This window comes from Plasmodium yoelii (assembly GCF_900002385.2).
Source record: "Plasmodium yoelii strain 17X genome assembly, chromosome: 11".
In the NCBI taxonomy this organism is placed as follows: domain Eukaryota; phylum Apicomplexa; class Aconoidasida; order Haemosporida; family Plasmodiidae; genus Plasmodium; species Plasmodium yoelii.
Window position 1 is genome coordinate 1,308,070 of NC_036183.2, and position 27,285 is coordinate 1,335,354.

General features: G+C 20.9%; 9 protein-coding genes across 9 annotated transcripts; 5 read left to right on the forward strand and 4 right to left on the reverse strand.

Moving 5' to 3' along the window:
• Window positions 1–2,261: 2,261 nt before the first annotated feature.
• PY17X_1131200 (uncharacterized protein) lies at window positions 2,262–3,104 on the forward strand (the record flags this gene model as incomplete). The annotated part of the gene is made up of 1 exon (XM_722156.1): window positions 2,262–3,104. One exon carries the CDS (start codon window positions 2,262–2,264, stop codon window positions 3,102–3,104), a length of 843 nt encoding a protein of 280 aa, XP_727249.1.
• A 561-nt stretch (window positions 3,105–3,665) lies between these two features.
• On the reverse strand, window positions 3,666–9,401 carry PY17X_1131300 (conserved Plasmodium protein, unknown function; the record flags this gene model as incomplete). The annotated part of the gene is made up of 2 exons (XM_022956555.1): window positions 3,666–9,096; window positions 9,283–9,401. The coding sequence occupies 2 exons, from the start codon at window positions 9,399–9,401 to the stop codon at window positions 3,666–3,668; spliced, it is 5,550 nt and encodes a 1,849-aa protein (XP_022812441.1).
• A 1,117-nt stretch (window positions 9,402–10,518) lies between these two features.
• On the forward strand, window positions 10,519–13,365 carry PY17X_1131400 (Ran-binding protein, putative; the record flags this gene model as incomplete). The annotated part of the gene is made up of 1 exon (XM_719895.2): window positions 10,519–13,365. The coding sequence occupies one exon, from the start codon at window positions 10,519–10,521 to the stop codon at window positions 13,363–13,365; it is 2,847 nt and encodes a 948-aa protein (XP_724988.2).
• A 948-nt stretch (window positions 13,366–14,313) lies between these two features.
• On the forward strand, window positions 14,314–15,297 carry PY17X_1131500 (RNA polymerase II transcription factor B subunit 4, putative; the record flags this gene model as incomplete). Its single annotated transcript, XM_719896.1, has 1 exon — window positions 14,314–15,297. The coding sequence occupies one exon, from the start codon at window positions 14,314–14,316 to the stop codon at window positions 15,295–15,297; it is 984 nt and encodes a 327-aa protein (XP_724989.1).
• Window positions 15,298–16,521: 1,224 nt separating this feature from the next.
• On the reverse strand, window positions 16,522–17,589 carry PY17X_1131600 (ER lumen protein retaining receptor, putative; the record flags this gene model as incomplete). Its single annotated transcript, XM_022956556.1, has 3 exons — window positions 16,522–16,868; window positions 17,019–17,197; window positions 17,450–17,589. 3 exons carry the CDS (start codon window positions 17,587–17,589, stop codon window positions 16,522–16,524), a joined length of 666 nt encoding a protein of 221 aa, XP_022812442.1.
• Window positions 17,590–20,202: 2,613 nt separating this feature from the next.
• PY17X_1131700 (reactive oxygen species modulator 1, putative) lies at window positions 20,203–20,709 on the forward strand (the record flags this gene model as incomplete). The annotated part of the gene is made up of 1 exon (XM_720929.2): window positions 20,203–20,709. The coding sequence occupies one exon, from the start codon at window positions 20,203–20,205 to the stop codon at window positions 20,707–20,709; it is 507 nt and encodes a 168-aa protein (XP_726022.2).
• A 797-nt stretch (window positions 20,710–21,506) lies between these two features.
• On the reverse strand, window positions 21,507–22,367 carry PY17X_1131800 (proteasome subunit alpha type-4, putative; the record flags this gene model as incomplete). The annotated part of the gene is made up of 2 exons (XM_725132.1): window positions 21,507–21,716; window positions 21,837–22,367. The coding sequence occupies 2 exons, from the start codon at window positions 22,365–22,367 to the stop codon at window positions 21,507–21,509; spliced, it is 741 nt and encodes a 246-aa protein (XP_730225.1).
• Window positions 22,368–23,907: 1,540 nt separating this feature from the next.
• PY17X_1131900 (multicatalytic endopeptidase Y13180) lies at window positions 23,908–25,042 on the forward strand (the record flags this gene model as incomplete). The annotated part of the gene is made up of 4 exons (XM_725131.2): window positions 23,908–24,165; window positions 24,313–24,639; window positions 24,740–24,829; window positions 24,992–25,042. 4 exons carry the CDS (start codon window positions 23,908–23,910, stop codon window positions 25,040–25,042), a joined length of 726 nt encoding a protein of 241 aa, XP_730224.2.
• A 481-nt stretch (window positions 25,043–25,523) lies between these two features.
• On the reverse strand, window positions 25,524–27,074 carry PY17X_1132000 (uncharacterized protein; the record flags this gene model as incomplete). Its single annotated transcript, XM_725130.3, has 1 exon — window positions 25,524–27,074. The coding sequence occupies one exon, from the start codon at window positions 27,072–27,074 to the stop codon at window positions 25,524–25,526; it is 1,551 nt and encodes a 516-aa protein (XP_730223.3).
• Window positions 27,075–27,285: the final 211 nt, after the last annotated feature.

A 27,285-nucleotide genomic window follows, 5' to 3' on the forward strand; every position in this document is an offset into this window, starting at 1 on the left:
AAAAAATAAAAATATTGTTAATCTTTCTGTATAAAGTTATTAATTTGTTCAGAAAATATACTAAAAATGTATATATTAATTTTTTTTTTTTTTTTTTGCCTATAGCCATATAAAAATTAATATCCTTAATTTTTACAATTTTATATATACAAATAATTCGGTTCATAATTATGTAAGCATATCCCTTCCTACACGAACCCTTCCGATGTTTCCAAAAAGAACAATAAAAAATGTTGAAAATGTTGAAAAATGTTGAAAAATGTTGAAAATGTTGAAAAATGTTGAAAATGTTGAAAAATGTTGAAAATGTTGAAAATATAAATAAACTAAAGAAGACAGTAGTGAAATGGCCAGATCAAATAAAACTATATAATTACTTAGACCCAATTAATTCAAATTGTTCTATTATTATCCTCACAAAATATATGTAATAACTTTTTTATATATATAGAAATATTCTTTATTTGTTCCACATTAAAGCTATTCATCATTTTTTTTTTTTTTTAAATTAAATAAATATAAATAACTATTTTATAAAAACATTTCAGGGTTACAATTATATCAATTTACCCCTAAATACAAAAAAAAAAAAAAAAAAAAAAATATTATTTTGTAGGAGCCAATTATGATACATTATCATTCATATGAACATAGTTGTATATCACCACATTTATTTAATTGTTTAAAAATAAATAAAAAAATAATAAAAAAAAATAATAAAAAAAAATAATAAACAAACAAATAATAAACAAGCAAATATAAACTGCATATTCGGTCACATGGAGAACAATAAGTAGTTACATAAATTTATTTGGAGATTTAAAAATAATTGATACCTTTTATTTTATTATATTTTTATAATAAAACAATAATAACTCATTTAATTGACGAAATATATTTTTTTTACCTGTAAAAAATAACACAAGCAATATATATAATTGTGAAATTGAGAGAAAGGTGTTATTTAAATGTCTAAAGACATATATACACGTTTTGAAAATATTTACAATTTATATAATAATTTGTACAATTTGTACAGTTTGTACAGTTTGTAAGCATTGATATGCATGTAAAGATCTGATTAACCATTTATTATATTATTATACATATATATATTTTGTCCATTTTTATCATATTCATTTCAGTGAATAAATATTTTCCAACTATAGTTTCCTTTTATTTTAATATGCACCATATATATATTGTTTTTTAAAACAGAATGTAAAAGATCACTTATTTAAACTAGAATAAAATATATGAAGCATTTTGCCATTTTTTTATTTGTATATTTTTCGAAAATTTTTAATAATATATTTATTATACATAAAACAATTCTCATATATATAATATGAGTTTCTAATATATTTTTATTAAGTTCGATTTGTGCCAGTTTCAAAATTTATATAAATTTTATGTTTGAATTATGTTCATAAAAAATAGTGCAAATATATGTTGTCATTATTTTATGTAATTAATATATATATAAATTATTTTTTCATTTACATTTGGATTTTCTTATTATTCGCTTGTTTTATATTAGAATAAACATTTTTATCATTAATAGTTGTATACATATTTGTATTTTAGTGTGTTATTATTTATTTTTTTATTTTTTTTGAAAATACCGCTTAAATTATTTCCTTTCTTTTATATGTGCAAATGTGTTTGTATGCGCATTTATTACTTGCATTTTTTGGCTAATATTTTGGCATATTTAATTATTTTTAATAAAAAAAAATAAAATAATAAAAAAATAAAATAATAAAATAATAAAAATTTATATAAATAAAAACTATATATTTATAATAACAATTTGTAAGTAAAAAAATATATGTCTTCTTTACATATCAAGGAGTAGAAAAAATAAAAAATATTATTGTTATGCAAAAATATATCATTAAATTTATAAACATTTTTTTATTATAATAAAAAAGTCTCAAAAAAAATAAAGACATATTTGTGATAAAATTTGTCTATAGTTTTAAAAATTCTCTACAGTGCACCTGCACACATAAGAAGTGGATGTGTTAATAGTGGGGAACCGCCAAAAAAAGAAAAGCCAAAAAAAAAGAAAAGCAAAGGCAAAAGCAAAGGCAAGACGAAAGCAAAAGCAAAAGCAAAGCCACGACGAAAGCAAAAGCAAAAGCAAAAGCAAAGCCACGACGAAAGCACGGCGAAGACAAACTAAGCACCGGGTAGGGCATTTTTATCAAGTAGACATAAAAATAAACATATCAAAGCTTTAAATTTTGGCAACTACAATGGGAGGAACATCAAGTCGAAATTTAGGATATAATAATTATGTTAACATGAAACTGTTAGAACCAATAGATTATACAAATGTGGATGATATTTATTTTCAGGAACCAGATATACAGGATATCATTAGTAAAGCCAGAAAAATAAAGAATTGCAATTATAAAGAATCTTTAGATTTATATTTTAAAGCATTGAGCCATTTAAAAAAAAAGAAAGAAAATAATTCTCGTGTATATAAGAATGTATTAGGATTTGAAATATATCCTCAAGAAATTCGAACAAATAATCAATTAAATAAGAGTCTTGAAAATAGTATTAATATAAATGAAAAAAATAATACAAAAATTTTAAGTGATAATGAAACCATTTCAATAAACAAAAAAATAGCATCAATATATAACGAAATTGGTGATTTATGTTGTATACATGATTATATTGAAAGATCTTTATTTTATTATAATAAAGCATATTCACATAATCCCTCTAAAATAGATTATATTTATAAACAGGGTGTATTATATCAACAAACAAATGATGTAGATAAAGCTATTCGTACATTTAAAATAATCTTATCTACAAACCCTAATCACATACCTACTTTATTTTCACTGGGGAATTTATATAGATATATTGACTATAATATTGCTCTTTCTTATTTTGAAGCAATTCTTAAAATAGAACCAGACAATACTGAAGTTTTATCTTTATCTGCTTCATGTTATGATAATTTAGGAAAATTAAATGAAGCTATATCATATCAAAACAAAGCTGTTGAAATAAATCCTGATAATTTTAACCATAAAAAATTTGCTCAAAGACTTATAGAAATGAGACCCCAAAATTAGTTTTTTTTTTTTTTTTTTTTTTTTTTTTTGTAATCTTATTCACATTGTTTTTTTTTTTTCGAAATAAACTTCATCCATCTGTGCATGTTCAAAGATATCTGTGCACTATATTTGGACTTTATAAATATGAGAATGATCTTATTTTTACAAAGAAAAACTGTGTGCTTATTTTTTTTTTTATTTTTACATAATTAGGGAAAACATTATGCCTAAATTGGCTTGTTTTTTGCACACATGTTCATAATTTTTTTTTCAGCTAAAATTTTTTTTAACTTTTTTTTTAACTTCTTTTTTTTTAACTTAAAATTATAACGCTTTTGTTAGTGTGTGCACAAAACTATAAATATATTTCCTATTGGAAAGGTTGTGGTATATCTATAGTATCACAAACATTGTTTGGCATATATATCGGATTAATATGTAGATAATATATTTGTTAATAAAAGATGGTTGCAACAAACGTTTATAATGTGGGTGAGAAACAAAGGTTAACAAAAAAAATGGGGGAAAAATGGCAAAAAAAGTGGAAAAAAAAGTGGAAAAATGGGTAGACTTGTTAAATTAGCCTAAAGAAGATAAAAATAAAGATTCAGTTAATCCAAACAAAATTTTATGTATCCATATATAAGGTTTGAATCCAGAAAAGAAGTATCCCTGATTTCCTCTTTTATATAATAAATAAATAATATTATTATTTTTTGAGATTTTGAAAATATCAAAATGATTGAAATTAAAATTTTTATAATCTGATGAGAATATAAAAAAAATAGGAAAATCAAAGTTTTTAATATTTTTAGAAATAAATTCATTACTAGCATTTTGAGATATATAATAAAAAACTTTTATTAATTTATAATCTTTATAATGAAGAAAATTGGGTATAATTTCTGAACTATTTCGATTATATCCCTTGATATATTCGCTACATAAATTTTGTTCATCTTTTTTATTTTTTATCTCATTTATTTTATTAATAAATACATAAAATTTTTGATTTGAACAAAAATCATGATATTTATTTTCAGTAAAATAAAAACATGCATATAAATATATTAAATAATTATATACATTATATATAAATACTAAATTAAATAAAAAATTATCTTGAGGTGTTAAATATAATGTGTTAACAAAAAAAAAACGCCATCTTTCGTATAATTCTTTTGTACAAAAATAAGACATTACATCTTCTTTAAAATTTTGATAATATTCTATAGATTTATTCCAGTTTTTATTTTTTTCTTTATTATGTAATATATTCATTTTTTTTTTTATATTTGAATTATTTTCACATTCTTGTAAATTATTATTATATACTATATTTTCTTTAGTCCTATATTTATTATTTTTATCAAAGCATTTGTGAATATTATTATGTTCATACAAATTCTTATAATTTGAATCTTTTTTTTTATGTATTAATAAATTTGTTTTATTTGTATATTTTTCCTCCATTTTAGTCACAATATTTGAACTTTTATTGTGATTATCTTTTTTTATACATACATCATGGTCATTATCATGGTCATTGTCATTATCATTGTCATTATCATTGTCATTATCACTATCATCAGCATCATCAGCATCATCAGCATCATCAGCATTGTGAGCATTGCTTAATTTGCTCGTTAGATTATTTTCCATATTCGGTCTGTTTGTATTACTAATTAGTTTTCTTTTAGAACCAAGGTTATTCAAAATTGTTTTGCCACCAGCACATGTGCTTTTGGTACTGTCATATAAATTTGATCCTTTTAAGATGTGGTTCTTTTTATTATTCATTTCATTTTCTATAACATCGGAATATTTTTGTTGATAATAACTATCACTATTATTACGATCACTATTATTATCACTATTATTACGATCACTATTATTATTATCATTATTATCACTATTATCATTATTATTATTATCGTTTTTTAAGTTGGAGATACATTTTTCTTGATCAATTTCTTTCGAAACATTTTGAAAAGTAGACAAATAGTTATATTTTTTTGTATTTTTTTTTGCATTTTTTTGAAAGTTTATAAGATGAGCATTATTGATAATATTAATAATAGAAGTGTGTATTTTCATTTCTTTATTTTTTCGAAATAAATCATAATCATAATTATAAAATAATGTATCTTTTAAATATTTTTCTAATTTATCTGTACATAAAAAAAAATATTTTTTTTTTATTAAAATTGAAAAAGAATTGAAAAAAATATTTACTGAATGTATTATTTTATGAATTATTGAAAATTTAATATTTTTATTTTCTGATAAGAAAATATCAGGATAATTAAATATATCAAACATATTATTATATGAGAAGTTAATTAATATACATATTTTTTTTGGAAAATTTTTTTTTTCTTTATTTTTTTTTCCATATTCTTCTTCATCTGTAGAACCTTCTTCTGAATAACTTTTATTTTCTTCTTCAGTTAGTCTTGAATTTTTTATATTTAAAAATGAATTTTTTATGATTTTATCTTTTTCTATATCTTTTTTACTATTATCTGATATATTTAAATTTGATTTAAATTTATTTTTTATTTTAAAAAAACTATATCGAAATTTTTGAGACATTCTTGATATATTTTCTGGTATCCCATCATTTATTGCATTTTCTGTCATTATGCTTTTTAAATCATCTTCATTGTTATTCTTGGCAACATATTCCTCCACTTCGTTTTCGTTTTCATTTTCCATTCCATTTTCCATTCCGTTTTCATTTCCCATTCCGTTTTCATTTCCCATTCCGTTTTCATTTCCCATTCCGTTTTCATTTCCCATTCCGTTTTCATTTCCCATTCCGTTTTCCATTCCATTTTCATTCCCTTTTCTAAAAAATGTTTCATTTATGTCGTAAGATTTGTCGCTTATACTCCTATATCTACTTTTTCGTGACAAACTATCATTTCTATAATTATTTTTGCTATTATTTGAGCTGTTCCTTTTATAAATTTCTTTTGAATTTAAATTTGTTTTATCATTTATATCTGTAACTATATAACCATTACTCATTTTACTTTCATTTTGCTCAAAATGGGGGGAACCCATTTTTCCAGATGCATCTATACCACTCTCACGCACTTTGCCAGATGCATCTAGACCACTCTCACGCACTTTGCCAGATGCATTTATACAATTTACATCGTTTGTATCGCTTACATCATTTTCGTGCATTTTGCTTATGTCGGACAATTCAAAATCATGAGTTTTATCAGAATTGTGTTCTTTATCAAAGATACTAATTTTTGATTGATTTAAAAAATAATTAATTTTTATATTTTTTTTTAGTTTATCATTTGAACTTTTTAATTTATATATTTTATTTATTTTATTTTTTTTTTCTTTAGATTTTTTTTTATGTTTATTATTTAATTTTTGATTATATTTAAAACTGTATTTTTTTTTTCGTTCTTTTTCTACTTGTGCTTCTATTTCAGTTTCGATTTCTTCTTCAATTTCTGTTTCTAATTTTGATTGAGTGTTTGAAGGAGTTTCACCTTCTATAGATGCATCTACTATATTATTGTCTATTTTTATTTCATTATTTGTTGTATTTAATTTTGATTTTGATTCTGATTCTGTTTCGATATCTCCATCAGATTCTATTTTTTCTTCATCATTCCATTCAAGATTTTCATATAATGTTTCCGGATTTATTTGTATTCCATTATCTTCTTCTTTTTCTACATCTATATTTTCCAATTTTCCAATCGAATTATCTGATTCGATTCCAACAGAAATATAATTAGTGGCTTGTTCATCAGATGTAACATCTTTTAAAATAATATTATTTTGTTTATTTTTTTCAAAATCTGATTTATCATCATTTATAACAGATTCTATTGGAATATGTCCTTTTCCTTTTATTCCATAAATAAATTTATCAATTTTCCATTTTTTTATATTTTTAAAAAAATCTTTAGCATTTTTATTTTTTATATTACATTCTGAATTCATCTCATTTTCATATTTACTATTATTATCACATTTATTTTTATCTTTAAAAAATAAACTCATAATATTTTTATTATGTTGCCTATTAACAGTATCTTTTTCTTCATCACTTTTATTTTGACTATTTATTTTTTCATTCACATTTTGTTTATGATCTATATATGTAATATTATTTACAGAATTTTTAGTATCTTTAAATTTATTTTTATAAAATTGATTAACTTGATAATTATATGGATTAATATTATGAAAATTAAAATGATGTTTTGTATGTTTAGTTGTATTTTTATTTATTTTTTTTTTTAATAATTTTTCCAAAAAATAATTTAATAATATATTTGTTCCATCATTAAAACTAAGAAAAATAAAATTATAATTTTTAAAAATACTTTTAAAATGTGACATGGAAATATTAATGTCATTATAATTGTCAGTAAAAAATGAGAATGGGCATGAAAATAATGGTGAATTTATATTTTTTTTTTTTTTTTTTTTTAAAAAATTATTATTTCCCACAAATTTGGGGTTATTTCCCACAAATTTTGGGTTATTTCCCATAAATTTTGGGTTATTTCCCATAAATTTTGGATTATTTCCCATAAATTTTGGATTATTTCCCATAAATTTTGGATTATTTCCCATAAATTTTGGATTATTTCCCATAAAATTTGGATTATTTCCCATAAATTTTGGATTATTTTTGTTATATTTTTCGGTTTTGTTTAGATAGTTAAAATCAGGAAATATATAATCTCTAATAAATAAATTTTGATCGATATTAAAATTATATAATATATCTAACATATTTATATTTTTAGAATTAAAAAGATATGGAATCGATAATCCAAAATTAATATTAATATGTACATGAACACATATATATCCTAATAATTTAGCTATAACAGTAAACGTGTCTATTTTTACATTTTTTGTCAGAAGATAATAAATTGGTATATTATTTTGCATCTCTTTAACATTTACATAGTTATAAAACATTTCTGGGACGATAATAATTATGCCCTTTATGTTTTTATATTCACATTTTTTTAAATTTTCGTATAACTTGTCTCTTAATTTGGTTTCTGTATTTTTTTCTGGATTTTTAGAATTATTTATCTCATCATTTTGTTCTTTTTTTTCGGCCTTTTTTCCATCATTTTTTCCATCATTTTTTTCGGCCCTTTTTTCGGCCCTTTTTTGATTTAAATGCGTTTCTACATTTTTCTTGTCATGATGGTTTTCTGTTTGTACCCCATGTTGCTGTTCCTCCTTCTTTAAACAATAGTTCACCATTTTATTTGTTATTTCATTTTCTGATTCTGTAGATGAAAATAATATATTTGATAAAATTTCAACATCTTTATAATTTGGAGATATATTGCTAGATGTGTTCAAAATTTTATTTTTAAAGATTCTTAAAAATTGAACATATTGTATTATTACACTATCTTGTATATATAAATAATGAACATCATGAGATTCTACATTTTTTATATTTAATATTTGTTTCCATTTCTTATCAATTAAAATTAATTTGATTTTTTGTTCTTGTTTAATATTTATTAAATCGTATAAATCTATTATATAATTTTCATTATGATTAGATAAATTTATTTGGTTTTCTTTTTTATTATTATTATTTTTTTTTTTTTTTTTTATAGTAGCATTTGGTAAATAATAATCAAGTATTACTACTCCAAAGTTATTATTATTTAGTACTTCTCTTGTATTTATATAACCCTGTAAATTTATATTTTCATATATATTTAAATATTCAATTATAAAAAAAAATAGTTTCAAAATGTTGAAATATATCCATTTTTTTATTATTATATATATTTGGACAAACATTTCTTCATTTTCTTCATCATTCTTATTTATTTTCTTTTTTATTTTTGAATTTTCAGAAATTAAATAACTTAAATATTCTTTTTTTTTTTCTAAATAAAAATAAAATACATGTATAAAAATATCCTGTAAAAATGGATAAACCAAATAAACAGTACTTCTATATGTTCGTTCAATGCTACTACATCTATTGAAAAGAAAATTATAAAATAGAAAAAAAGTGTATATATATTTATATTATTGTATAATAAAATGAAAATTTTCGTTTTTTATTTTATCAAGTATGGAATACACATTCTTGTGTTGGTTTTGTATCAAGCTAAAAATTATAATAACAAAAGAACATAAAAAATTTGAATTATTTATATCTTACTTTTTTAAAATGTTTAAAGATTTATCACCTATATAAAATATCAATGCTTTTGAACAAAAATTGTAATCATATATAAAAAATAGTACCAACACTATTAGTATGCCAGTAAATATTTCCATTTTTATGATTGTAATATTTATTTTCCCAATATATGATGTACCAAATTGAAATAAAGAGAATTAATTTGTCTTTAACATCATTTCCAAACTTTCGAAATTTTAATTTACATATTTATGTTCTCTATATCCTTCACCCTGCTTATTTTTTGTTTTTTTTGTTTTTTTTGTTTTTTTTGTTTTTTTTGTTTTTTTGATTTTTTTTGATTTTTTTGTTTTTTTTGATTTTTTTGATTTTTTTGATTTTTTTTGATTTTTTTGATTTTTTTGAAGGGTAAAGAAAAATGGCTAATCTATAATTTAACAAAAAAAAAAAAAAAAAAATTAATAGTTTGTATGAAAATAGTAAAATATGTCATACAATTTTATATATTTATTTACAACATTATTTTAGTTATTTATTTTTATCTTAAAAATTGAATAAACATATATTTACCATATTTTTAAGTCTTTTCTTTTTCTCCTATTTATTTCATTTTAAAGTATATTCTAAAATGTGCATTGAGCAATCTATATATATTTATTTATAAATTTGTATATACATATATATTTCTCTACCTTTTTTGAAAGTGAAAAAAATTGTATATATTATTTTTATATTTCACTAAAGCAATATTCATTATTCCTCTTTTTTTAATATAATTTTTGTGCTTTTTTTAGTATAATTTTCGTGCTTTTTTTAGTATAATTTTCGTGCTTTTTTTGGTATAATTTTCGTGCTTTTTTTGGTATAATTTTTTTTTTTTTTTTTTTTTAATTTATACATCCAAAGTTCAGCTAGTATATAACTGGATATAATCTTTCACAAAAATTAAAAGCGACTATTAAAGCGATTAACATAAGTATGCAGAAAAAATATAAAAGGAAAACAGATCATAATTAGGTGTTAAAAAAAAACGCAAATTTAACCAATGCCATTATATGAAATAAAACCACACTATGATGAAATAAGCCCTTTGTATTTTTAAGAAGTGTTAACGAATAGATTGTAAAAAAAAAAAAAAAAAAAATATATATATATATATATATATAGATAGATATATAGATAATATAAGTAAACGAATATGAAACTGTGGAAGGAAAGGAAATAGGAGCATGCTAAATAAATGGTTCATATATAATGTCATCGAAAAATAGAAAATACAAAGATAATAATTATAGGGATAGAAATGAAAAAATAAAAAATAATTGGGATAGTGAATATGATAAAGAAAATGGAAATAGAAGAGAAAGAGAAAGAGAAAATTGGGACAGTTCCAGAAAAATAGGAAAAGGATATAGAGAACATTTTAATAATAAAAATTATGATGATTGGCATCATAAAAATAATAACTATTTTGAGACAGAAAATAAAAGGAGAACTAATTTTGATGTATATTATAAAAATAATAATGAAAGAAAATATGATAAACATTTTAAAACAGACATTAAGAGTAAAGAAAGGAAAAGATCTCGAAATTATAATAATGATGAAAATGAAAATGAAAATGATAGTGAAATACGTTATACACATTCAGATAAAAATAAAAAATATAAAAAAAATAATAAAGAATATGATGATAATACAAAATATATAAAAAATTTAGATGAATATTTAGAAAAAAGACCTAATATTGAATTATCAAGATTTATTTATATATATAAAATAGAAAATGATACAACAGAAGAAGAAATCGATGATGTAATCAGAAATGTAGCTATCAATAATGGGTTCTCTTTACCTATTAATATATATATAAATAAATTATCTTATTTTTCTACATGTGATGAATTATTTGTTAGAGAAGATTTAGAATTTTTAAAAAATAATTTTTATTTTAATTATATATATCAACATAATATAATAAATTCGCAAATTGAAAATACAATCACTGATAATACATGTTGTATAATTGAATTTCCATCAAGTGAAGCAAGTAGAAAATTATTTTCTCTTTATGAACTTAGTAATTATTCCATCACAATTAAAAATAATATAATTTCATATATATTTCCATTATTTAAATTAAAAAAAAAAAATAATAATATACATGAAGAAAAACATCTATTAAAAAAATATAGTGATTGGATATGTTCATCTTGTAATTTTTTAAATTTTTCTAGACGAATTACATGTCATTTATGTAAGGCAGATAAAACTACAGATGCTAAATTAATAGATAATGAAAAGAATTCTATTGCATCATCATTTTTTTTAAATCATAATAAAATTATAAATACACAAAATAGTAATAATTGTTCAAATTATTTATCAAAATTTACTACAAATGAAACCTTAAGTAATTTTCATATAAATTCTACACAAATTGTTAATGAAAATGTAGCGAATTATTCTAATCTTCTCGATTTTGAAAAACAAACAAATTTTGATTTAAAAAATGGAGAAAAGGAATTAAAACATACTGGGAAATATGTTCAAGGATACAATAATTCATTGCTCTATACAAATAATAATGACACTAACGATAGTAACAATAATAATAATAGTAGTAGTAGTAATAATAATAACAACAAATTTGACTTTCTTAATAGCAATATAAATGTGGAAAAAGGAACACAACAAATTCTGAACGATAAAGAAAAAACGAATATGCTAATTTTAAAAGATATAGATGGAAATATACCAAATAAAGATATATTAACATTTTTAAATGAAATGTTTGAAAAAAGAAATGTTAAATATTTATATCTATTTAATGATATTAAAGGGTCTAATAAAAGAAAAGGGTTTTGTGTTATCGAGTTTAATAATGAATTTTTTTCTGAAAAAATGATGAAAGAATTAGATGGAAATTATTATGTTAAATTTCAAAATAATTATTTAAAATTAGATTATATATATCAAAAAGAAAAATCAGTTTTTTTTGAATGTATACAACTAGCTAAATTAAATATTCATAAATCATCTGCTTCTCAAATTAACAATTCTATATCATATTTTAATTTTTTTATTAACTATTTAGAAGCTATAATAAATACTAATATTATTAATTACACATATTTTCTGAACTGGTCATCACAAATTATTATTTTAAAAAATGAAAAACCACAGCTAACTGAATTCTTTTTTGATTATAATAGTAAATATTATTATCATCCAACTTATCAAATATATTTTGATAATAATACATCATTTTATATGTCCTTAGCAAATGGTTATTATATATGGAATGAAAATTCAAAATGTCTTGTTCGATTTTATACGGATAGTTCTCAAATAAATTATAAAACAAGTTATGAACAAAATTGTGAATCAATACAAGGTAGTGATGAGGTATACAATAAAAACATAAAAAATGAAATAAATCAAGAAGATCCGAAAATATATCAAATTAATAAAAATGATAATGAAATAGATAATCGTAGAACTAGCGAAAATAATAAGATTAATATGAAAATATCAAATATTGTGGAAAAAGCCAAAATGATTGCCTTAGCATCAAAACAAAATATGGAAAAAATGAACATAAATGAAATTAATTTAGAAAAAAATAAAAAACAAAATGATATAATTAAAAAACATTTTTCGACAGATTCAGCTGATGATGATAATGATTTGTCAGATCTTGACGAATTAAAAAAAAAAAAAAAAAAAGGACACTATAATAATAACACTATTAATATTAATGATGATAAAATTGATCAAAAATCTAAACATGAAAATAATTATAATGAAAATCATGAAAAATTATATAATAATAATCAAGTAGTAGAAAATATAAATAATTATAATGATAATATTAATAATATAAGGGATGGAAATTCAATTAATAATATTCGAGTTACTAACAATTATAATGACATAAATAATATTAATCACCATCAAGAAAATATTGCTAATTTAAATATTTGTTTTATATGTTTGAGAAAATTTGAAAATTCAACACTTCTTCAAAAACATATAGATATCTCATTATTACATAAAAAAAATATCCAATCATTATCCGACCTTACACCTGTTAGTTAAAATTTATAATTTTTTTTTTTTTTATAATTGCTTTACTAACTTTGATTATTTCTTTATTTTTTGTCACTTTTTCACATTTTTATTTTTTTCATGTCATTTTGACTTTAACATTTTATATTTGTAATAATTACACTATACATACCTTCTTACTATGCCTATACAATATTTATATGCATTAATAAAATGAGGGTGAAATTCCATATAAGGTATATAAATTTGTAAAAAAAACCAAAAAAAAACAAAAAAAAACATAAAATACATTTAAAATTAAAAAAAATTGTTAATGGTTCTTTACATTATCCACACTTTTATGTATATATAATAAGAATGGTGTATTTTACATTTAAAAAAACTATGTAGGATATGCCATTTTTTATTCCTTTTTACTTTATTAATAATGTTAAGAATATAAAAAATAAAGGCTATTTTTATTATTATTATTATCATTATTATTTGTGATAGTTTAAATTATACAGCTAATGTATTTGTAGGTGTAATAACAATATAGATATATAAAGCTGGGGTAATAATATAAAAAATTACTATATGTGTATGTATTTTTTTTAATATTTTCTTTGCTATTTATTCTTGCATTTTTTTCACCATTTTATTTTTCCCCTAATTCCCTATGCATTCTTTTACCTAGTAAAGTTGGTGCTTTATATACATTATGAATATGTCAGAAAAAAAAAAATAATATTCATATATTATATCATATAAATTCTGAACGTACATGTATATTGTTGTTTTATAAAAAAAAAATAAAAATATACACAAATAAGTTGGAATAATTATATATATTATTTGGGAAAAAAAAAGTTATCAACTATAGGGGCATAGTTATTTTCACTAACTATATGAAATCCAATTTTTATCATATGAATTTAATAGATTTATAGACTGAAAAAAAAAAAAAAAAATATTCCTTTTTTTAATAACGAATAAATAATGCACAAGAATGAAGAAGTTGATGGAACAAATGGGGAAAGTGTGAAGGATAAAAAACTGGCTATGAGCCATTTAATTTTAGTAATTGATGTAAATTTTTTAATATGGAGCCAAGGATTAAAAATAAAGTTTGATAAGAATAATATAAAAACTGTAAAATTGTCTCAATTTTTAAAATCCGTTTTTCAATTTACGCGATTTTATTGTTTTATGAGCAGTTCAGAAAGAATATGTATAATAGCTACCTGTTCAGGTAATTCCAAAATAATATATGAAAATTATATATCTTATACAAAAAATAATTTAACAGAAAATGATTATTGTACTAATGCATATGACAAGTTAATAAATTTTATCAAGGATAATAATAATAATACCAAGACCTATGAAATGGTCGAAAGTACATTATCATCAGCTTTAGCAATTGCTTTGTGTTATAATAATAGAATATGTAATTTATATGAAAATATTAATTCTAGAATATTTCTACTTGATATATCAAAAAGCCATTTTTATACAAATCAGTATACACAGTTAATGAATATAGCATATAATGCTAAACGAAATAAAATAATAATTGACGTATTTTCTCTTAATCATAAAACTCAAATATTAGAACAAATTTGTAATATAACTAATGGATTGTATATAGATAATAGTATTTTTTTAAGTATCAATTGTGGTGATAATGTTGAAGATATACTAACTCAAACTATAATGTTTTGGTTTTTACCTTCTACTCATTCTAGAAAATATTTTTCAAATACATATTTAAATGAAGATACTAATATAGCTGTATGTACATGTCATAATAAACAAATTGATATAGCTTATATATGTTCATGTTGTTTGGCTATTTATTGTTCTGAAAAAGATTCTCAAACAAACAAGGAAAGAATTTCATGTTCTGTATGTAAAACACGATTTACCAAAGCTCTTTTACGAAATAAAACAGTATCCGATTTGAATTTTACAACTATTTAGAAATCCATGTGTTTTTATTCGATTTCTTATTTAACTTATATTTAATTTTTATTTTTTAACTTATATTTAATTTTTTAACTTATATTTTATTTTTATTTTTATTTTTAATTTTTTTGTTTATATAATATTCATAAATTTATGTGTACCAACATATTAAGATTCAATCAATTTAAATGTCTCGAAATAATGGCAGAGAGAAAAAGTGTGCAAAAATTGTTATTAAAATAATTCTTCATTGTAGATATCGAAAGATTGTACACATTTTATACTATTACCCAATAATGCAATATTTAAGTTTGTACATATTGTATATGTTATATGCTATATACATGTAGACAATTATTTATTTGCACACAAATTCAAAAGCGTAATGGAAAGGGAAATGTCAAAGTATGTTTGCAAATATAGAATATGTTGTATATGTATAAATAGTTATGTGTATATGGGATTATATATAATGAGATATGCTAGCTTTGCATAAATATTGTAATAATAATTTTTTTAATTATTTTAAAAACATAAGTACAATGTACTTAAAATTAAGTTGATATATAATTAGGAAAAAAAAAAAAAAAACAATGTATACATAATAAGTATGCATATATATATGCATTCTTTTAAATTATAAAAAAAGATATGAATATATATATTCATATAAAGTTAACTAAAAAAAAAAATATCATGTGCAATAGTAACCATATAACTATAAAATAATTTTTTGTATGGAAAATAAAAAAGTGTAATAATATCATTAAAAAATGTATATAATATAAAGAAAATTATATATATATATTTGGATAAATATACACAAAGGAATTTTAAGAATATTCCTAAATGAGTCAAATTAATTTGTTTTTCTTGTATTTATTTTTGCATATGCAAAAATTTTATACGCAAAAGAGTATAATCAAATATATATATTTTCAAATTTTTTGTTAAAATTATCAAGCTATTTATTTTGTAGATTAAATAAAACATATAAAACCATTTAAAAATATGTTTTTCTGCAATCATTATTATTTGATATTCATTTGGTGTTTATTTCGACGTTTATTTGATGTTTATTCGGTGTTTATTTCGGTATTTATTTCGATATTTATTATTTTTTTTTTTTTTTTTTTTTCACTTAATCGGGCAATCATAATTATATTCTTCTTACAACTTTTATATATAACAACCTTACAATGGTATAAAATTTAAAAAAAATTTAAATTATAAATAAAATTAAACTTCTCCATTAAATGGCAATACTAATTTTTTCCCATACCATTTGGCAAGTGCAAAATAATAAAAGAAATCGATATATAATAATGTTTGTATTAAGCCTCCTAACCATCCTACGACATTTATATATGGTTTTGGATCAAAAAAATATCGATATACCCAATTCAAAATATAAAAAGCACGATACATACCCATTGTAATAACATAATGAGATGTTATATTTTCAACTTCTCTTTGTTTTTCTAATAATACTAACTGTGGTAATATTGCAACGCTTTCTAGCCAAATTGAAAAGGACCATAGAATGTTGTAAAGATTGTATGTCTTACATGTTAGTAGACTCAAAACTGAAAAAGAGGGAAGGAAATAAAAAAATAATGATATAAATAAATGGTAAAAATGGTAAAAATGGTAAAAATGGCAATACAATCTTATTTGTGTCAATATATATATACACATTTGGAGATATGTTTTTTTTTAGTCTCTAATTGAAGTACCTATACATGGAGGTATCAAATATTTTTCGCTCTTAAAATTATCCACTTTTCTATTATATGTTTGAGAAATTGGTAATTTAAATCGAATCAAATATATCGTATATGCAATAGTTAATATAAAAGTTATTTTCATAATTGTGTTATAAAAGCTGACAAACACAAAGAAGAGGTCTATATATCTGTTACCGAAAAAAAAAAAAAAAAAAAAAAAAAAAAAAAATATATATATAAATAAGTACATATAAATAAGTATGCATGAGTATACATGAGTATGCATAATTAGAAGCAATGGCAACCAATATAAGAAATCGAATTATATACAAAATAATAATCAGAGTGCAATTATATGTATATATAGTTACATAGGGGAAAAGTACAATTATATATGCTTGTGATATTTACCAAACTTGAAAAAAATACATTATACTTACCTACATAAAAAGACTATTAAATACAACTCTTGCATACGACATGATATTCCTATACAGTTTTTCGATTTCTTTAGTTTCATAATAAGTATATACATACTTATTAAATGTAAAAAATCGCCTATTAATCGAAATATATTCATTTTGACATTAATTTATAAATATTGAAAAGGATAATATATATTTTGCTAGTTTTCCAATGTGATATTTAATATCTTTAAAAAATATACGTTAAAATATTTTATTAAAAAAAAAAATTTTTTTTTTTTAAATATTTATATAATTATTGATAAACAAACAATTTGGTGAGAATGTTTAAAAAATATAATAAACTAAATGAAATTATTAATATTACACAAATTTAGAATTAAATTTGTATAACAATTTTTACAAAGATTATGTGATTTATTTTCTATACTTTATTATGTATTATATTATATATTACATTTATTTATTTATTTTGATTAACCCATATATACATAATATTTTTTTAACATTTAAAAATCAATTTTCATTTAATCATTAATATTTTCAGAGGCACTACATATTTAATCGCAAAAATATTATATATATATATAAACTTGATAAAAATGAACAGAATATATATTTTCTAAAGTGTAATATAAATTGTGTTATCTGCTTTATTATTGCATTAAAAATGTTATATGGTTAAGTTATATGATTATAATGTATTATAATTTTTGTTATATATATAATTGTACATTATGCATATTGTTGGCTTCGCCCTTATTCGAATCTTTGAATTTGCTTTACCGCTAAATTTGTATAATAATTTTTTTCTTTTGTATATGCAAAAAAATGTAAAAATATATTTTACAAATATGTTTATTATATTTAATGTTTTATGTTAAAATTATTTAAATATACTATGAAATAATACGTCGAAAATATTGTAAAATTATTATAATTTTGTTGGCAAAAAAAAATAAGCATATATATACATACTACATTATATGAGCATTTAAAATAAGTGTGACCCTAATATAGTAGGTAAAGTTGTTATTAATGCAATTGCCTTTATTTAGAATAAAATAAAATAAAATAAAGCAAAACAAAATAAAGCAAAACAAAATAAAGTAAAATAACATATTTATCTTTTCATGACCAATTAAAAAAATAAATTTTTAATTCATAGTTAAAAGGGAAGGTTTTTAAATTCATACTTTTTTCATTCAAATTTGAATTATAAATAATATGTGATCATATTTTTTAAAGATATAAAATTGTCTCCTATTTTCATATTAACCAAATTAATAAATACAACATATTTTCTAGCCATTTGGAAATATACAACATGTGTAACCACATTTATTTACATTGTTAATATGGCATATAATATTAAGATGAATTATTGCTATATTATGCATATATATATTTTTTTTTTTTTTTAATTTAATAAAAAAATAATTACACTTATTATTTTGGGTGTGTTGCTATAAGTACATTGTATTTTTTCCACTCTGCTTTGTATTCAACCATGCATAGTAGTAGTAATAATAATAATAATAATAGTAGTAGTAGAGTAGTAATAAGCTAGCGTATACACACTTATCAGGGTTTTATCCATGCTATATATATATAGTCAAATCTTATACAATATTGTATCAATGTATTTTGTAATAATATTGGGTGTTGTGTATGTTGAAAATATGCACACAGGAAAATAAAAAGGAATGCTTAAATAAAAACGAAATGCTTAAATAAATTGAGAGTTAAAAGTTAACTTTAACATTAATGGCCCTTTTAAAAAAGGCAGTTGCACATAAATATTGCAGTGTAACATATTGTACTGTATTTTATTATGCCTTATTATGCCTTATTATGCCTTATTATGCTTTATTATGCTTTGTTACGCTTTGTTACGCTTTATTATGCCTTATTATGCTTTGTTACGCTTTATTGTACCATGCAAATATGGATATAAAAATATAGATAGCAAATCAGCCACTCGATAAAAATAAGCATTCACATTTTGTCAAATTGTTATTAGAAAAATATAGCATATATAGAAAGGTCAACACATATTATTGTCTCTCAATTTCAGCAGGTTTTCAAATATGCATTTTGAAAAAAATTAATAAAAATAAATAAAAATAAAGATATACTATCCCTGAAAAATGGTAATAATTATGGAATGAATAAATTCACAAATATATTCACATATCCATTTAGCTTTTATATATTATTAACCGCCTTTTATTATTATATTTTTTTATATTTTTTATATTTTTATACATTTTTATACATTTATATATATTTTTTTTTTACATAAAATGAAAGATATATATACAATTTGAATAATAAAACGACACCATTTTTGAGGATTAAAAAGCATGTTAAATAAATATATGAAATATCATAAATAATAAAAAGGAAAATTTATGTTTTTCCTGATCATTTTGATAAAAAATTCCCGCATTGTGACGTAGATATGAATTATATATATACCTACATAATAGCTAATTTAAAAAAAAGGAAAACAAAAAGAATATGATTGCATTTGTTTGCCCTATTTACAATAATAATAATAATAATAATAATAATAATAATAATAATAATAATAATAATAATAATAATAATAATAATAATATATACACAAAACTGTAGAGATAATATACTCAAAATAACAAAAATAAAACGATAAATAGCCAAAAAAATAAAGAAGAATAATAAAAAGCGTACAAACAAGGCTATATAAATACAAATGCAAATAGTAATGCTTAAATAAAGAAACAATGATGAATTGGTTTAAAAAAAAAGAAACCACGGAAGAACCCCAAGTCAAATCAGAATATGATAGTTATGTAACACCACCACCATTTGGTAATTATTTGGCTAAAAAACCAGAAAAGCCTAAATCATTAAAAAATGAAAAAATAAATGTAACTGAATTTAAAGGTTTTACTCCACCACCAAAATTTGAATTTAAAGAAGATACAACAGATACTCAATATGATCAAGATTTTTCAAAATATACAAATAACAATTTTATAGATTCCTCATTTTATGATGATAAGCCAAATATGTTTGATTTTACTTTAAGTCATAGAACTAAAGCTTGTTTAGAAAGCGTAAAAATGGGGGTAAAAATGGGAACAATGGTTGGTGGAATTTTTGGAAGTTTAACTGGTTTATATGCATCTTTTGCTCATAAAAATTTATTTATTTTTCCTGTTTCAGTTATTGGGGGTGCTGTTAGTTTTGGCTTTTTCTTAGGATGTGGAATGATAGTTCGATGTTAACAATTTTATATATACATCTTTCGCTATAAAATCAACTTAAAATTTTGACCATACATAGAGAGAAAATATATTTTTTCACAACAAATAAAACTGCTATTTTTTTCACAACAAATTTATGAAAGCATGCCTGCATATATTTTATTTTATTCTGTTCTATTCTATTACATTTTATTCTGTTCCATTTTATTCTATTATATTTTATTCTGTTCCATTTTATTTTAGCCTAGTCTAATACCATTTTCTTCGTTTTTTGTAAATTCAAAAGCATTGTGGAATAAAATATGTTAATTTAAATCAATGCATTAGTTGAAAATGAGGATAAAGAGCATTAATAGTTTACTTATCCACCTGTTATTTATTTTTTTTTTTAATTCATAAAATTACATGAGCATGTAACTACTGTTTTTTATTTTTTAATCATATTTAGACTATCGATTTGGTATATATAACATTTTATATTTTAAAAACTAATATTTTAACAGAAAATGTCTAAATCATTAATATGTATATAATATGTATATAATATATATAATATGTATATAATATATATAATATGTGTATATATTTTTTTTTTTTAAATATCATGAGTCAGTTAACATTTCCATTATTATCACTTTTATTTTTCTTTTTTAAAATTAAGATACATAGACATATTTATATGTGTGCATATATCTATGCAGTGGTAAAAGGTATCGAAAAAAAAAAAAACATTTAAAATAATGTACATTAAATATTATAAAAACAATTGTACAAACAATGTATATATAGAATTTAGGAAAAAAAAAATTGCGAAATTTTTATTTTTTAACATTTTGTTGTGTATATATTTTAATTAATTCTGCTATCTCTTTCTCTGTTAAATACTTTTGGATAACTTTTCCGTCTTTATTTGACAAATATGCTAATTCAATTTTTTCACATTTTGGGATTTCACTATCTGTGCTCTTAGCTAGCGTTTTTATAGCTAGCAATAAACCTTCTTGCAGGGTCATATCTTTTTTCCATTCCTTAAAAAAAAAAGTACAAAAATACACAAATTTATATGAACGTACATGTTATTTTAATGTGTGTATTAATATTTACAAATATATTAAAAATGCACACAAAAAATCGATATTTTTTGTTACCTGCTTAAGAATGGAACTAGCTGTTAAATTATTTGTACCGATAGCTGTAGCAAACCATCCAGAATAATTTCCACTAGGATCAGTATGATAAAGTTGATATCCTTCTTTTGTATCATAGCCAGCAATTAAAAAGCTAACTCCATATGGTCTTAATCCACCATATTGGGTATAACTTTGTTTAATATCACATATTTGAACTACTAATTGTGCTACTGGTTCAACATCATTGTAATTATATAAATATCTTTGTGCATATAATCGTGATTGATTTATTAATATGTTTGCATCAGCATTTAATCCTGCTACTCCACAAAATATATGATCATCGATTTTGTAAATTTTTTCAAAATTATTAGCTTTATTTATTAACTTTGATATAAATACTTTATCAGCACCTAATATTACTCCATCATTAGTTATTATTCCTATTGTTATACTTGCATTATTTATAGCTTCAAGAGCATATTCTACTTGATATAATCTTCCTTCTGGGGAAAATGTTGTCGTCCTACTATCATATCTTCTAGCCATTTTATTATTTTTTTTTTTTTTTTTTTTTTTTTTTTGCACAAATTTGTTAATATAATAAATTAAAAATGTTCTTGCTTATTTAGGATATTAATTCGTACTTTAAGATATCCTTAAAATATCACAATTGATATATTGTAGTATAGGTAATAGATACTTTATTTGGTAATATTTATATAAATATTTGCATATATATTAATATATTTATTTCAAAATGCATTAATGTGTTAATTCATAATATATATAATATAGAGATATTACTATAAGTGTGGAGAGAAAAAGAAAAAAAATATATCGGAATGTAATAATACAAGATAAATATAATATATCCTGCTTTTTCGTGTAAAACTTATTTAAATAGTATATAGCTACTGTAGTAATTTAAAGGAGCACATTGGTATAAAAAAAAAAAAAGAAGAAATATATAGTCACAGGAAATTGAAAATATTTATATGTAAAAATCCATGCATATATATGTATTTTTGTGAGGGAATAATTAAAAAAAAAGTATTAATATTAAGAATTAAACAATATGTAATTAATCATAACACATTATTTTTGTTTTGTGCTTTTATGTATATGTACAAATATTTAACGGTACTGTAAATTTTATTAGAGATTTTTGTTATATACATTTTTTTTTTAATTTAAAAAATGAATAAATAACACAGAAATGTTGAATACACGTATGACTTACTTTTTTTTTTGCAAAAGATAGCCAACATATAGTCTATTATATGTATATAAAATATTTTTCTAATTAAATACTATGCTAATCTATATTTTGCAAAAAAATATATATTAATAAATAATTATTAATAAGAAGGTGTAAGGAGAATATAAGATATTTTAGTTATAAAATTTATATATTTTTGAATACAAAAAAAGAAACAGAATAGGATATTTTTCCATGATTATAATTAAACAAATTTATAATATAATTACATTTATTGTATTATATATAGTACATAATAATAGAAAATATATTTTATAAAAATACTTACACAAAAGTTATATGTATATATACATTTTATACTATTAAACACAAACCAGTGTTTTATTTTTATTTTTGTTATATTACCCTGTATTTTGATAATATATATAGTAATATATATAACTATATATGAACAAGGTATATTTATAAACACTTGTATAACATTTTTTATGAGATTATTTTTTATGTAAAGTTATTATATGATCACTATAATAGTGTTACGTTTGGTTTGTGACTCCTCAAGTATCTATAAGAGTTTGATATTATATGTTTATTTATTTTATTTTTTTTTTTATTTTTTTTTTTTTTTTGAAAAATAAAAGAATAAACATTTAATAAATAAGCCATTTTTATATACATCGTTGCATATTTACATGATATAACAAAATTAAATACATGACATAATTTGTGAAAAATATTGTGTTTAGTTATATTTATTAATAATATTTTCCAATACTATATAAATTTGTTCACTATTTTTTTAACTGATTAGGTATTCAGTTAGTTGCAAGTGTGTATATAAAGCATAGTAGCAGTAGCGGCAGTAAAATGAGTTATGATAGAGCTATAACAGTATTTAGTCCAGATGGGCATTTATTACAAGTAGAGCATGCTTTAGAAGCAGTAAAAAAAGGTGGTTGTGCAGTGGCCATAAAAAGTTCAAATTTCGCTGTTTTGGCTGTTGAAAAAAAAAATATCCCAAAACTTCAGAACCCAAGAACAACAGAAAAGTTAGTTAAACTTGATGAGCATACTTGTTTGGCTTTCTCAGGTTTAAATGCAGATGCACGAATTTTAGTTAATAAGGTAAATTGAAAACATTGAAAACATTGAAAACATGATAAAGTATATCGTTCAACACGTAGGTTGGCTTATGCACGGTTATAATACATTGCATCTCGCTACACTTCACTACACTACACTACATTTGTTATGATTTATTTATACATGTAGACTCGTTTGGAATGTCAAAGATATTACTTAAATATGGATCAACCTGCACCTGTTGATTATATAGCAAAATATGTTGCCAGAATACAACAAAAGTTTACTCATAGAGGAGGGGTTCGACCTTTTGGAATAGCAACATTGATAACTGGATTTAAAAATAATAAAGAAATTTGTATATATCAAACTGAACCTAGTGGGATATATGCATCTTGGAAAGCCCAAGCAATAGGGAAGAATGCTAAGGTTGTTCAGGAATTTTTAGAAAAAAATTACCAAGAAAATATGGAAAAAAATGAGTGTCTTCTTTTGGCTTTGAAGGCTATATTTGAGGTAAAATGGAAAATGTTGAAAATGTTGAAATGTTGAAAATGGTGAAAATGGTAAATATGTCTACATTTCTTTTCATTTCTTTTCATTTCTTTTTGTGCAGGTTGTCGAATTGAGCAGCAAAAATGTTGAACTTGCTCTCCTCACAGAAGAAGAATTAAAATATATCGACGAACAAGAAGTTAATTCATTGGTAATGTCAAACATGCATTTTCATTTTTATTCTTTTCATTTATCCTTTTCATTTATCCTTTTCATTTATCCTTTTCATTTATCCTTTTCATTTATCCTATTCATTTATCCTTTTCATTTATCCTTTTCATTTATCCTTTTCATTTATTCTTTCCCGTTTTAGGTTGAAATAATTGATAATGAGAGGACAAAAAAAAATGCCCAAAATGAATAAAGTGATGTTTATTTATACCTTATATATATATATGTGTGCATATTTTTTTGTTAAATAAAAAAAAAAAAAAAGTTGTATGATAAAAGAATTGTTAAAAGTGTGTAGGTAATTAAAATAAAATAAATATACCTATACATATGCACATATATTATATATGTGTGTAAACTTTTAGAATGTATATACACATTTTTGTGGATACTTTGGAATTTTTCATTCTTTTTAATTTTCATATTATTTTAATAATCTTAATTTCATTTTTTTTCAGTTTTTGAATAACATTTTACATAATGATTTATTCTCTATATTTTCAAATACATACAAAAAAAAAAAAAAAAAAAAAAAAACTGTTTGCTATTTCGTCTAAGAATTAGCAAAATAAATACTACTGATAATTAATGTAGATCTTAAAATTTGTTGTAAAAAAAATGTAAGATTTATATTTATATTATTTTTAACATTTTGATAATAAAATTAAGTTAAACTAAATTTTTCCTGAATTAGTAAATATATATTGTTCAATATTTTTAACAGGTAAATAATGTTTTAATAAATTTGAATTAAATGTTAAATCAACATTAATAATTTTGTCTATTAAATATTTTGATATATTATCAATATTTTTATATATATTATTTATTTTTAAAATATAATTTTGTAAATTTTGTTCTATTTTATTTTGATAAATTTTTATTTCTTTTTCCATTTTTTTTAAATTTTCATTATATACTAAAATTTCTTTTTTTTTTAATTTTTCAATTTCTTCGTCTATATTTTTATACATATATTTTTTAATATTATCTTTATGTTTATAAGCTTTTTCAATAATTTTTTTGGCTTCTTTTTCTCCATTAAGTAGAAAATCAATATAACATACTTGTTCTTTAACCTTGTTATATTTCATGCATTTATCAAATAAATTATTTTTACGATTTTTACAATTTCCATCCTTTTCAACATTAAATAAATTATTATAACTTAAATTATAGTCCCTACAACAAACTGGAGAACAAAATGGAGAACTAAATGGAGAACAAAATTGAGAACAAAATGGAGAACAAAATTCATTTTTTTTTTTTTTTTTTTTTTGAAGAGGTTTATTATGTTCATTTTTGATAACTATATTTGTTTTATTTATTATGTTTAAATTAGTGTTAGCATTAAAGAGGGTTTTTGTATTATTATAATTTTTTTCAAAATTGTTTACTTTGCAAACATGATTGTAATTATTTATTTTGCAAACATGATTGTAATTTTTTATTTCTTGACATTTCGGTCGTCTATAGAATTTATTAGTTGATCTATTTTTTAAATTTAAATGTATATCAAAATAATTTGAAAATTTATTTGAATAATTCAAATTATTATAATACACATATTTGTTGTTTTTTTTATATATCTTGCAATTATACAAATTAGTTGTTTCGTTGTTTTGACGGGTATATTTATTTGTAGCATTTTTATTTGTAGCATATTTATTTGTAGCATATTTATTTGTAGCATTTTTATTTGTAACATATTTATTTTCTGCCTTTTGAATAAAACTACGTAGTGATATACTCGTATTATTATTTGTATAATAATTATGTCTATTTTTTTTTAAATTAATAAGTTGATCATTCTTGTAATTTATGTTATCATTACCATTATGGTCTGTATTAGTACATTTTTTTTTGTAAAAAAAGTTGTTTTTTTTTTCTGTAAAATATTTTTTACATATATCAATATTATTCTTAGTTTTAAAATATGTATTCTCTAATGAAACTTGTTTTGTCATAAAGAAATTGTTTTTTTTATTTTGACATTTTTGATAATTCAAATGTACTTTAGAATAGATATTCTTTTTATCATTAAAATAAAAATTTTTATGGTTATCATTAGAGTAACAATTTTTGTGATTATCATTAGAGTAACAATTTTTGTGATTATCATTAGAGTAACAATTTTTATGACTATTATTAGATATAAATTTTAGTTTATATATACCATTTTCATATATAATTTGCATATAGTTATTTTCCAAATTTTCTTTCATGTTTTTTTTTCAAATTTAATAAGCATTTTATTTTACAAGATTGACAAATATATAGGGATTGGCTTATTGCTACAGAGGCAGATTTGTATAACTGTTTGTATAACTGTTTTATAACTATTTTTGTAACAATTTTTATCATGTTCTTTTTTGGTCTCTACATCCATGTTAGCCCCAATATGTGCACGTCTATAACACTTGATGTTGTTAAAAA